General features: G+C 52.3%; 1 protein-coding gene across 3 annotated transcripts in view; it reads left to right on the top strand.

The window, feature by feature from the left end:
- Nol10 (nucleolar protein 10) overlaps positions 1–13,021 on the top strand; it is a 45,640-nt gene extending 32,619 nt beyond the window's left edge. For all 3 annotated transcript variants that reach the window (XM_005404412.2, XM_013504380.1, XM_013504381.1), the window contains exons 15-21: positions 1,853–1,932; positions 2,081–2,179; positions 2,870–2,959; positions 4,407–4,580; positions 5,642–5,889; positions 10,565–10,667; positions 11,215–13,021. In XM_005404412.2, the coding sequence (XP_005404469.1) occupies positions 1,853–1,932; positions 2,081–2,179; positions 2,870–2,959; positions 4,407–4,580; positions 5,642–5,889; positions 10,565–10,667; positions 11,215–11,334 (914 nt within the window). In that variant the 3' untranslated portion in view covers positions 11,335–13,021. The remainder of the gene's footprint in view (positions 1–1,852; positions 1,933–2,080; positions 2,180–2,869; positions 2,960–4,406; positions 4,581–5,641; positions 5,890–10,564; positions 10,668–11,214) is intronic.
- Positions 13,022–13,357: the final 336 nt, after the last annotated feature.

Below are 13,357 nucleotides of genomic sequence, written 5' to 3'. Positions count from 1 at the left end.
GAGACCGAGGCAACTGTGCTGATCTTGCTCAGTTGCTGGCAGCAGGCCACATGGCAAGTTATAGAGAGTGGGAACGCACAGGATCCGTTCTGCACAAGTCTGGGCAGCCCAGTTGGAACAAATAGATGAAAGTAGCAGTTGACTATTAAAAGAATACTCACATACTAATTAGATTGAGCGGTTCTGAAACCTCATTTATAACCTGTATCTCATAGCGTAGTTCATCCAAGCAGAATTAATTCCTCCAGTTAATGTGTTGTGAAGACAGAGGCGCTGTGTCCTGCCAGAGAGGTGACCGGTGGATGTCATAGGGCGACACGGCGTCCGCCTGCAGTGCCCTCTGAGATGTCTCCAGTGCGGCACACGAATTGCACGCCCTTCAGCCAGAAGGGGAGAGTCACGGTTATTTTGTGGAGGTCTTGTTTTGTTTTGTTTATTGTTTCGCTTTTGGGCCAGTGTGTCACTACATAGCCCAGGCCTCGAACTCACAGACATCCTCCTGCCTTGGTCCCCCAGGTGCTGGGATCTCAGCGTTGCCCCAGCACGCCTGGCTTCCGTGGGGTTCTCCTAAACTACTGCCTTTAGTATATTTTGAGCACTGTTCAGACTCTTTAACTGTGTTTACTTAGGGAGAGGAAAGTGATTAATTTAGGTACATTTCATTTAAATGTAATCATACTGCCCATTTAAATAAGACTCTACAGATAGCTCTCATGGCAAGATGGCACTGACACCAGAAGGCGTCTTTGTGAGTATTACTAGTGTCTCTTAATATGAAGCAGGCCACAGGTTGTCGTTGTCAGTAGATTTTGGCATCATATACAACACCTCCTGAACAGCTTTATCTTCAGGGTGGAAAAGAAGTGAAGCTGTACCGCCTCCTCCCCTTACTTCCGCGGGTTTTAGAGCAGCGTTTAGCAATGCTGGGTCCTTGCGGACTCCAGCTCGGAGTTGGGCAGGTTCCCCATTGCCGGTCTGCTGGCCCCAGTGCTCCTGTGCGCCTGTGGACAGGCCACCCGAGGCAAGGCCATGCTTATGCCACCGGCAGCTCAAGCCGGCCAAAACATGTTCATTCAGGCTGAATGCCCGACACTGCTGGCAGGGAGCTTTTCATTAGGCCGTGATGAAGGGGTGTGAATAATGTGGGCTCACGCGTAAGCGTGCTAATATGTGGGGTGTACAGTGTCAGCTGTTCTTTCTTGGGAAGGCTGTGTCCTTTCTGCACTGTTGTTGTGACAAAGTCTTTTGTCTTTGGAAACAAAGGCAATAATGTTTCTCCTCTCGCTTCCCTCCCTCCCCCGTTCCTGCTGGGCGGCGGAAGTTTGCATTTACTCTTGATCCCCAATACTGCTTTCTCTGTGACAGTTTGGGGAACTGAACCCAAGACCTCATGTATGCTGGGCAACTGATTTGTCACTGAGCTAGGCCCCAACCTGTTTTATTTTCTTTTTTCTTTTTTGTAGTACTGGGGATTGAACATAGCACCTTCGCATTGAGCTGCATCTCTAGGCTTTTTTTCCTTTTTTTCTTTTTTTCTAGGCTTTTTTAAAAAAAATTTATTTTTGAGGCAGAGTCTCACTAAATTATCAAGTTGCCCAACCTGGGCTTGAGCGATGATCTTCCTGCCTCAGCCTCCAGGTGCTGGGATTACAGGTGTACGTCACTATGCCCACCTAAAGTGGTGTTAATGGAGTAGATTAAATGTTATCCATAGATGTTGAAATTTAGTAATTCCAATCCCTAAATTTTTACCAAAGTGAAATCTGATTGTAACACACTCGTTGTCCAAAAAAAGCAGCTCAGTTTCCTGCAGCCTTGCTAAGGCCGGCTCTGTTCCAATCCCTTCCCCCAGGGCTCACGCATCTCATCGGCTCGCCCTTCCTGCGGGCGTACATGCACGGGTTTTTCATGGACATCAGGCTCTATCACAAGGTGAGTGGGAAGCTGCCTCTCCTGCATCCGGGGCTGTTTTTTCACTACTTCCTCTTTCATCAGGCTCAATGCGGGGGAGCTCTGGTCTCTATCCCGCAGGTGTAATGTCTGTGCTAACTACTATTCTTCGTTGTTACATTTTGAAAAGGTGAAACTGATGGTTAACCCATTTGCTTATGAAGAGTACAGAAAAGATAAAATTCGGCAGAAGATAGAAGAGACACGTGCACAGCGGGTCCAGTTAAAGGTAAGTGACACCAGGGAACTTACCAAAGAAAAATACTTGGTTTCCACTTTGTGTGTTACTCCAAAGAATCCTGGCCTAGGTGGGCATGGTAGCACATGCTTGTAGTCCCAGCACTCGGGAGGCAGAGGCAGGAGGATCTTTGTGAGTCTGAGACCAGCCTAGGCTACGAAGTGAGTTCAAGGCCAGCATGAATTACATAGTGAAACCCTGTCTCAGAAAGACAAAAAAAAAAAAAAGAAAGAAGGAAACCTGGCTTCCTTTTCGTTTTTTAGTCCACATCTTTCACTTACATTTGTGGTGTATTTGTTTCCAGGGGGTGTTGGTCTAAAGTTTTCTCAGGAGGTGTGGCTGCAGATGGGCACAGTCACCGCACTGAGGGAAATCCTGGTGTTCTGCATGGGCTGCAGTTCGGGGACCGGGGGCGTATGTCACCGGCAGACCCCGGGCTCTGTGTGGCCCACACAGCCTGTGCGATGCCAGCCCAGACCGTGTCCGTGGGTGGAGCTGCAGCTGCCCTCTCACCATCCAGTCTCTCTGGGGCCCTGTCCTCAGCATGTTGCCAGCGATGCAGCAATGGAGACAGTGTCCTCCATGGGGAAAGTGAGACGTAGTTATACCCCTGCCTGGGAAATTACTCTCCTGGCAGAACGAATATGCGGAGAGCCATGTGACAGCTTTTCCCCTCCTCAGAAACTGCCAAAAGTCAACAAGGAGCTGGCTCTCAAATTAATGGAGGAGGAAGACGAGAAGCAAAGGTCTGCATGGAAGAAGAAGGCGAAGGTAAGACTTTGGAGAAGGCAGAGGATACCTGCATTTCTTGATGGTAACTTGGCCTTTTCTGTGACTTTGGGGGGTGCCAAGTGTGTATGGTGTTTCCCCCATTTTCTGCCCTTACTGGGTAAGGGGAGTTTGGGAAATAGAAAAAAAATCAATCTCATTCTTCTAGCCAGGGAAAAGAGGCATTAAAATTTTAGTGAATTTTTTTCCTGTCGTATTTCTCTTAAAAGTATAAAAGCAGTGTTATCAGAGCTGAGTTTCATTTCAAAAATACGGACCCCATATGCGTGGTCTTTGGGGAATCTGAAGCTGTGGGAGGCTGAGGCAAGAGAATCCCAAGTTTAAGCCCAGCCTTGGCAACTGGTGATTTAGCAAGACTTTGTAAAAGTAGAAAGATCTGGGGTTGCAGCTCAGTGCATAGACCCTGGGTTCAATCCCCTATATGGCAAAAGGGAAAAGAAATCTGAAGCTGTTGAAGCTGTTAAAACCCAGTGTGTGTAACTTGCTCCTTAACAGTTTAATTTTACATAAAGACCTTAGCTCAGGAGAAGGCAGCCAAGATGGCGCCTGGCCCTATTGCCCGCACGCGGCTGAGGCTTCCGCTGAGAGATGGGTCTCTGTGCTTCAAGGGCCACGGGGGATGGGGACACTGCAGCCCGGGGGCCACCTTCATCTCCTCTCCCCGAGCAGCACCTGTCCCCACACTCGAGCTGCTGGTGCTGCCAGGCTCTGTCTCCGCCTCTTTACCTGAGAGCCAGGGCCGGGGGCCAGGCTGCCACAAGCCGGGCAGGCGCCCGTGTCACCGCCGTCTGGGACAGTCTGAGCAGCCGCGATGTGTGCGTGGGCTCTGACATGGCAGGGCACGCGCCAGACGCTTGTAAACCACTCCGGAACCGAGGCCTGATCCTGCCTTCTTTTTTAAGCCAGCTGCAAAGACAAACGGATTAGGACGAGGCCCCAGGGAGGTGTCTCTGCAGCAGCGTGGGAAGAGCCCGCCCTCCGCCGGGGCTCAGCGCGGAGCAGGCCATCTCCAGGCACTGAGCCTGCTTCTGTCGCTTTCAGGGAAACTGAAGTATCAGCCGCACGTCCTTTTTAACGTCACTCCTTGCTGCGTATTAACGTGATTGGGACTTCAGTCAGTGCAGTAAGGTGAAAAAGAAAAAACTTCTCCTAAGGATTTTTTAACCTAAAAATAGGCACATAGATGTTGACTGCACAATACCCGGCTTGTTGGCGATGTCGCCCGTGCCGCATCATAGATGACAGTGCCCATGTTTGCCTGACCTGTCCTGTTCTGAGGAATCTCGGCTCTGACAAACTTCATGAGAAGTTAACAATTTGTGCGTACTGCACCCTGCTCGCTGCTGGTACGAGTGGCTCTTTGAAGCTGCCTTCCCGGTCAGATTTGCCCTGACAGTGATGTGTGTGTACCCTTCCTCTTCCCCTACAGAGCCTTCCGAATATCCTCACTGACGACCGATTCAAAGTTATGTTTGAGAACCCTGACTTCCAAGTAGATGAAGAGAGTGAAGAGTTCAGGCTTTTGAATCCACTTGTTTCAAAAATCAGTGAGAAAAGGAAGAAGAAATTAAGACTCTTGGAACAACAAGAACTTCCTGAAAAAGTAATGTGCTATTTATCATTTAGAATTTGCTGCTGTTCCTTTAACGGTCGAAAATGTGAATCAGAAACCTTTGATGGGCCAGTCTTTTTTTTTTCTTTGTACTAAGAATTGTACTCAGGACCTTGTGCTTGCCAGGCAGGTGCTATGCCACTGAGCTATTTCCCTGGCCCCCCTTTGGTTATACTTGAATATTACTTAGTTCCATCCTAAGTATTTGATTTTTGAGATATAATCAAAAACTGTGGTGAGCCGGGCATGGTGGCGCATGCCTGTAATCCAAGCACTTGGGAGGCTGAGGCAGGAGGATCATTGTGAGTTCGAGACCAGCCTGGGCTACAAAGTGAGTTCAAGGCCAGCCTGACCTGCATAGTGAGACCCTGTCTCAAAAAAACAAGAACAAAAAAAACCACTGGTGAATATTTAATTTTTTTTCTTTTTTTTTTTAACATTATTGCAGTATAAGCCACATGGCCACAAGTGCCCTTAGAATTTTCCCTGGCTTTGCACACATTCCTCCCATCATCCTTGCCACTTCTTGCAGCAGCTCTGAAGTCCTCTTTCCTGAGGGTCTTCAGCAGCACTGTCCTGGCTGCCTGAATGTCCTGAATGATTTAAAACATTCCTTGTTCCCTTTCCTGGTCATTGTGACTTTGGGGAGGAGCCAGGAGTCACATGGGGCCATACTGGGTGATTCAGGTGGATGAGGGGACAGCGTCATGTGTTTATTTGACAGAGATTGTGGTAAATGTTCCATAGCAAAGGGTGATCCGAAAAAAGTAAGTGACTCAATTTTAAAAATTATAGTAAAAGACACATTGCCACAAATCACCCTCAGAATGCTCACTCTTGTTTCAAACACACTCATGGCTCCGAGCAATGTGTCCTGTACTGAAATAAGGCTTTTGAAGGTTAAGCCTCCGTATTTTCTGTCCCCCAGGCGTGGGCGTTTCTTCAGGGCGGGCGGAGTGCACACCGCCTACTCTAACACCCCGGTGCTGTGAGGGGAAACTCAGGGTTCAGTGTGCGGTGGGGACTGATATGCTCGCTCTGCTCAATTCCAGGAAGAGGAGGAAGAGCCGGAGGGCAGGCCGAGTGACGCGGAGAGCTCGGGCAGCTCCGACGACGAGAAGGCCTGGGTGGCCGAGGTCCGCAAGCAGCGGCGGCTGCTGCAGCAGGAGGAGCGGGCACGGCGGCAGGAGCAGCGGCGGGAGGACCAGCAGGCAGTCCTGAAGCCCCAGTTCTACGAGATCAAGGCCGGGGAGGAGTTCCGCAGCTTCCAGGAGTCTGCCGCCAAGCAGAAGCTGATGAAGTGAGTGGGTGTGGCTGCTCTTCCTCTCGCCCTGTGGAGGGTGGCACTGTGGGTCAGGGTGATATAGCAGTAGGGGTGGGGAGCATGGGGGCAAGCAACAAGGAAACATCGCTGTTGAAAATGCCAGCCTAAGCTGGGCAGGGTGATTCCCGCCTGCCATCCCAGCACTGGAGGGGCTGAGGCAGGAGGATCTCTGAGTTGGAGGCCAGCCTGGGCTAGGCTATATAGTGAGACCCAGTCTCAAAAAAACAAGAAAGAAAATAAATATACCAGTCCTGAGCCGGGGATATAGCTCAGTGGCACAAGTGCCTGCCTGGCAAGTGCAAGGTCCTGAGTTCAGTTCCTGGTACCAAAAGAAAAAAGAAATACACCGGTCCTTAGTTAGCTTACTTTTAAACAACTCTCTGAAGCCTAGTTGACATGCAGTGGGACATGGGCACAGCCCCTGGAGTGCTGCAACGTGTGGAGGGCGCCTGTGAGCAGCTGGCCACCCCCCGCTGCCTGGTCTCACAGTGCCTTCTCATTCTAGGGCTGCAGCTCACAGCCCTGACACCGTCACACAGGCATGATTGAAGGGGGACAGATATTTGCCTCTTGGCAAAAAGTTAATGTTACAAATTAGCATCTCAGTTACCTAACCACTGGAAGGGTCCTCTGAAAACTGACTGGAAATGCTAAGCAGGAAGTTGGCAGGAACATTGAGAAGTCCCAGGAGCGGTGCTGTGGGGTGGGGAGGACACAGGCACAGGGAGGAAAGGGCGGAGGCTGGGCTGGAAAGGGGCCTCCGTGGGCAGGGGCCTCACCTGGTGCAGCTGGAGATGCCCTGGGGTGGGGGCGCCAATGGCACACAGCAGTGGAAATGCACTGAGCACAGCAAACTGCTCTTAAAGAGAGTTGGAATGAGCTGTGCACATGTCTGTAATCCCAGCACTCGGGAGCCTGAAGCAGGAGGGTCTTTGTGAGTTCGAGGCCAGCCTGGGCTACATAGCAAGACCCTATGTCAAAACATAAACAAACAGAAAGAAGTTAGCATGAAGTGTTATGCTGTAAATGTTTTCCATAATGGAAAAAGGCAGAAATGGTCCTGCGGAAACAGTTCTCGGCCTCCAGCTACCTGAGCAGGGCACGAGCTGGGCATCAGCTCTGTGGGGCAGCCCGCATGAGGAGCTGGTCCGGGCAGAGAGGCCGTCTGTGCTGGAGGAGGCGCAGCAGAGGGGCGCGGGGAGCAGAGGCCCCTGTGGTTGAGGCCTAGCTTCCTGCTGCAGCACCTCACCTGGGGTCCCAGCCTGCGGCTCTGGTTGGGCATGGCTGGTGGTGCCAGGCGGCACCTCTGAGGCCGGCTGTCCTTGCACGTATACCCGCCCACACCGTGCCGTGCCGACCCGGGACCCGGCCAGTGCCTGCGGGCCAGCACCCCTGCCACCTCTTTCCAGGCCGTGGCGCCTGCGCTGTGTCCACTGGGGGTCACAAGCGGAGCCACTTGACCTTGGCGTCGGTGTCATTCCTGGGTAGGTGTCCTCTTTGATGCTGGGTGTGTACCTGGCAGCAGACTTGCAGGGCTCTTGACAGGTCGGTATTTAGCCTTGCAGCGGCACAGTGGTGCGTGCCCATAATCCCAGCGCTGTGGGAGGCTGAGGCAGGACAATTGCAAATTCCAGTGCAGCCTGGGACCCTTGGGAACTTCTTGAGACCGGTCTCTAAATTAAAAAAAAAAATTTGTCGCAGACGGGGGATACAGATGAGGACAGACTGTGAGTTCAATCCCTAGTCCTGCAAAAGAGAAGGAGAGAGAAAAGAACGAGTCTTTACATTATCTCTGTCTCTCCTTCCCCGCCTCTACAAAGCAATTTAAGGGTCTGCTGAGGGGAGCTCTTTTTAATTCAGTATGCCTAATTAAAGAAGTTGTGGGGTAATGTGTGTGTTTCCAGATCTCGAAGAAGTAAATCATTCATTCTTCCTAGGGCAGCTAATCAACACCTAATTTGGTTTTTCCCCTTGTTCCTCATGTCCGTTGTTTTTTTTTTTTTTGCTGGTTTTCTTTGCCTTTCTAATAACCAGGTCCTTCCCTAAAGAGCCCCGCACACCCTACCTAAATAATCCCACTTCACCGTCAACTTTTTAAAGCCTGCAGGTTGTTTTGTTTTGTTTGTTGCTGTTTTTTTTTAGATAGTCTTGCTAGGTACCCCTGGGTGGCCTCAAACTTGAGGGGATCCTCCTGCCTCAGCTTCTTGAGTGCTGGGGCGACAGGCGCAGGGTTTCTGTTGCAGTTGTTCACCTTGTCACGGTTAGAGTTTTCCCAAAATGCTTGGCTGCAGTATTGCTTGGAAAGGGCCCCGGCACCTGCACATCTGACCCCACGGGGCAGAGCTGGGCCCGCGTGTGGGGACTGTGTCACCGGAGTATCCTAGGTGCTTTGAAGCAGGGCACGGGCGCTTTCATGTGAAGCTCGGGGTCCCAGCTCTGATCTGCTGCCATGCCGCCCGCCCGGGCCAGTGCCTCCAGCGGTGCAGCCGAGCAAGTCCGCACAGGCGTGGGGGAGCCGCAGCCGCAGCCAGAGCCACACGGAGGCAGTCAGGGAAGTCAGGCCCTTGCCCAGAGGAGTCGTTTCCCACAGTGCCCTGGGGAAGTCCCTTCCTGCCACACCAGTGTTCTGCAGGTCCCGCTCCGACTGGGTGGCTCCAGAGCTGCCCCTTGCGAAGAAGCTCAGGGTTTGTGGCTGGCGAGGAGAGATGGAGAGTATTGCAGGGGCCTGCGCCCATTTTTCCTTGAACAGGAAGCCCCGGAGGACCCTGCAGTCCCCGCCACCTGTCCTGCATGGACGCTGTCACTCAAGCGCTCCGGTCCTGGCCACGGCCCCTGCTGCTCACTCCCCATGGCGCCCTTGGAGGGCGCGGCTTTCCCCTCTGGGCGGCCCCAGAGCAGCAGCACTGTGCTTAGGAGCTGGTGCTGAGGACCGTATTTCAGGGGAGAGAACACGCTTCGCGCCAGTCAGCCTTCCCACAAAGTCCCGCCAGGTCTCAGTGCACGCACCAGGAAGGTGCGTTCAGCTTGGGTGTCAGGAGAGGGCCAGGGCTCAGTTAGTTTGATTTTGAGGGGGAAGAAACAATAGAAAATTATATTTTTTATGTTTTGTATGTTAATTTTACGTTGTATATATTTTATAGTTCATAGAGTTCTTTTTTTCGTAATGTAATTCCTTTTTTCTTCCCGCCCCTATTGCTTTAGCCATTCCTCCAAGAATCAGAACTGTTTAAACTTACTGAAACTCTGTACCTTTAGGCATAATTCACTTCTTCTAAAGCAAGTTATCAGAAAAGGCCAATGTTCAGGTTCATAACAAAGCCGTTCTTAAAGCAGTGTGCAGTAGAATATTGCGTAACTGGCTCACACTTGCAAGTGTGGCATTGTTACGGAGGTGTGCAGGAGGAATGGTTAGTTCCACAGATGAGTGTGAGTTGCAGGGCACAGAGAACAGAGACAAGCCAAGCGTGGTGGTACACACACCCAGCTCTCAGGAGGCTGAGGGAGGAGGATCTCAACAAGTTCGAGGCCAGCCTGGGCTACATGGCTAGGTCTTGTCTCAAAAAAAAAAAGAACTAAGAACAGAGACACAGATTGTATATATAAAGTTACCTAGAATTTGGAAAGCACCGTTAAGAAACAAAAAGAGATTTCCTCTAGGGTAAAGTAGCAAAGAAAATAGCTCTAGTAAAAGTCTGAAAGGAAAGACCCTGGGAGAGAGCAGGGGCAGCTGGGGGGATCCAGTTTTCCCGAAGTGGCGCTGCTTCACTTTCTCAGGATGAAGTGGTGAGATGGTGTCTCAAGTTGTTCATGCTGTAAGATGGGAAGAGCAGGATGCTTGCAGTTCTTTGTGGCATGACCTGGGAACCTTTATAGGTTTTTTATTTTATGTATGTATGTGTTTTTTTGAGACAGGGTCTCCCTATGCAGGTCAGGCTGATCTTGAGCTCACTTTGTAGCCCAGGCTGGTCTCGAACTCACAACAATCCTCCTGCCTCAGCCTCCCAAGTGCTGGGATTACAGGGGTGTGCCACCACGCCCAGCTTATTAATTTGCATTTATTCCTCACTTGTATATGGCTTTAATTTAAAATGCTTGGGCTGGGGATTTAGCTCAGCGGCACAGCGCCTGCCTGGCAAGTGCAAGGTCGTGAGTTCGATTCCTGGTACCGGAAGAAAAAACAAATTAAAATGGCTGGACTCATACACACCACAGCCCACCACAGTTAATTAAGAGCTTCAGAAATAGATTATTCCTATCACACCCGTCATCTCAGCACTCCGGAGGCTGAGGCAAGAGGATCGATGTGAGTTTAAGGCCAGCCTGAGCTACACAGTAAGATCCTTCCTCCCCCGCAAAAAAGAAAACAAAAGGAATACATTATTCTTTGCATCTGACCTCCCAGATACGCTTTAGTGAGGTAAGGGGCAGTCGCTGATCTCCTTAGTGCTTGGAGCTGACGTGTGCAGCAGTCGGCTTCTGAGGCGTTGGCGTGGGTTGTGCTGTCCGGGAAGCGGGTGTCAGGACGGCGGGAGTCGCTGCGTTCTCTCCGCGGCGGTTGGAGGAGCAGCTGCTGTGTTCCGTGCCTGCACGGGAGACGCCTGCCGACCACCCTCACTCACCCATCTAACATCACTCTGTGAAATTCCCTCAGCAAAACCCTTGAGGATCGGTTGAAACTGGAAGCCAAACACGGGACATTGAGTGTGGCCGATACCAGCGTGGGCAGCAAGCAGCTGACATTCATGCTGAAGAAGGTGAGCTGTTCCCAGTGTCGGAGGGAGACACCAGCTCTTGGGGCTGGCATGTGCGCGTCAGCCTCGGCTGTCATTCCGTGCTGGGCCCTCTCGGAGGAAGACATGGCCCTACCTGGCAGCCCCTGGCACTCAGAGCCATGGTGATCCTGGTGGCTGAGGGGCAGGGCCTTGGTGTCTGAGCCCGGTGTGGCCTCGTAAAGCAAAAGTCCCGGTCCCCTGAGGATGTAAAATAATACCTAGCCAGAAGTGAGGGCACACATCTGTAGTCCCGCTGTCCAGGAGGCTGAGGCAGGAGGATCACAAGTTGGAGGACAACCAACTTGTCTCAGAATGGAATTTAGAAAAGAGCGTGGAATGTTGCTCCTGGTAGGCCGCTGGGCTAGCAGGCGAGAGGCCGGGTTCAGCCTCCAGCTGTGACAAAAGGAAGACCCAGCCTCGGTGGCCCTGAGGACCAGGACGGGGAGCACTGCAGTCCTCGCAGCCGTCTCAGTGCTGTCGTCTCTTGGGGCGACCCCTGCCAGTGTCCTCACTCCGTCTTCTTTTTCAGTCTGAGCAGCAGAAGCAGCGGCAGGAGGCCGAGAAGCAGCACCGGCTGGAGAGGAGGCAGCTGCGCCGTTCTGCCGGCCACCTGCGCTCCCGGCGCGGCCGAGGCCGCCCGTTCCCCTGAGTGCCCGGCGGAGGACACGAGGCTGCACGGAGGGACGGATAGACTGACGACAGACGGATGGACAGGCCAGTGCGCACTGGGCACTAGCCCCTGGCGCCTTCTCCATAGTGTGGAGCCTGCTGCTCTTTTAATACTGCACAAGAATTGCCGTGAACTGAGGCTCATCCCGCGCCAGCGGCAGAGCTCTCGCTCCCCTCCTTGCGGTGCCTGCGCTGCCCGAGACGCCGCCACTCGCGGTCCCCACCTGGGACGGCGATGTTGTCGCGGACTCGTTTGCCCCTCGGTATTAGCTCGGGGTGCTTTAGAACTATTTCTGTACCAGCCGTGTAAATTAATGGTAATAACAGTAACCGAGAGGTGGAAGCGACTGCTTATTGCTTGCCCTTGGCAGGAGATTAAATAGGCTCTTTCTGCAGAGGTGCAATTAGAACGTCGCTGGAGGAGACGTTTATACAATAAATACTTTCGTGTCAGCGACTTCTTTGAGAGGGACCCTTGCCTTGAACCACTGAAAATTAGCTTTGGTTCCTGCAGCCTCGCAGGCGTGATGTCAGAGGAGCTCTCGGAGACAGAGTTCCTCACCGTGAAGCGAGGCTGCCCCTCGGCGTGCCGGGCTTGGAGTAGATGCCCAAACGCGGGGCCGGAGTGGCAGTCACCTCCTGGTCCCCCCCACCTGCCCTCCCTGCACCTGCCCTCCCTGCCGCCCCATAGGCAAGGACAGTGTGGGTCACTTGTCCCCCTGTGGCCCGCAAGCCGGCGTTTGTCTGCAGGCGAGCGTGTGTCCCTCGGGGCTAGTAGGTGTCTGGTCGCGAGGAAGGAAGGAAGGACTGGGCTTCCCTGCGGCTGGTTACAGAGACGGGCCGGGAGCCACTGCTGCAGGGTGCGCCCCAGAGTCGGGGCTGGGAGATGAGATGGGCGGCGTCCGCCAGCTGCGTCCTTCCCCGTCCCACGGCTGCCCCCAGGGCCAGCCTTTCCCGGTGGCCTTCGACGCTGGGTGGGTGGCTCTGGAGACCCTGTGTGTGCGGGGACATGGAGCCTGACACCTCCGCAGGCTTCTGTGGCCCACACCGGTCCGGACGCCTGGCTCCCTGGCCTCTCTCCCTGCGGTTACCCTGGGGTGGGAAGTGTCACTCACAGTGACACAGTGGTCAGAATTCCAGCGAGGATTCTCTATGCACGTAACAGTGCACACGTCTGGCGTGACCCTGCCTGTGTGACGGCATTTTTATAGTGGTGATATGCTCACAATGCACATCTTCCCAGGAAAATGCACCTCGTTCTTGTATAAACATCAGAGTATTTTGGGATGTAATAAAGTTTATCTACTCTGCCTACTCGTGGCTCAAACTAAACTGTAAGGGGAAGACTCCAAAGGCCATTGGCACAGCAGTTACGGGGGCCATGCCTGTGATTCCAGGACGGCTGTGGCCTTGTAAACATTTTAAAAGGTTTTGCGGGGCCTTAGTTAAACTTGCCATGCATACAAAACCCGCCTGGCTGTGTTATTTGATTAATTGGGTTTGAAGTGATTTTCAAACCTGACTTCACCTTCGCGGCCAGAGTTGCAAGGGCCAAAGTGAATGAGCGAGTGGGGTCCGCGTGGCGGATCACTCAGAACTCGGAGAGACACAGGCTGTTGGAATGAGTACTTTGTATGTTATGTATAAGTAAATCCTATGTGTAAATATTTGATTGTTTCTCTGACGTCCCCAAAAGTTTAAATACACAAATTGGTATCACTTTTTTCTTCTTGGGAAAATGTAGGACCGCTTGATAGTTGGAGTTTGCATATATTTAGGCATCTGCTGGAGCTTGATTTAGGACACTACATATCTCTTTGAACATGTAGGGTGAAGTCTAGCCTAATAATGTTTATGCTTTTTCTTGAAACAAAGTCTTGCTTTGTAGTGCAGGCTGAGCTTCAAGTCACTGTGTAGTCCATGCCGGCCTCAAGCTTGCAGTGATCCTCCTGCCTCAGCCTCCTGACTGTCAGGCCTATAGGCATGTGTGCCACCATACCTGG

The sequence above is a fragment of the Chinchilla lanigera genome, unplaced genomic scaffold (assembly GCF_000276665.1).
Source record: "Chinchilla lanigera isolate Chin_1 unplaced genomic scaffold, ChiLan1.0 scaffold00086, whole genome shotgun sequence".
Taxonomy (NCBI): Eukaryota; Metazoa; Chordata; class Mammalia; order Rodentia; family Chinchillidae; genus Chinchilla; species Chinchilla lanigera.
The sequence above is the reverse complement of the archived record's forward strand: the minus strand, read 5'-3'. Positions and strand labels throughout refer to the sequence as shown.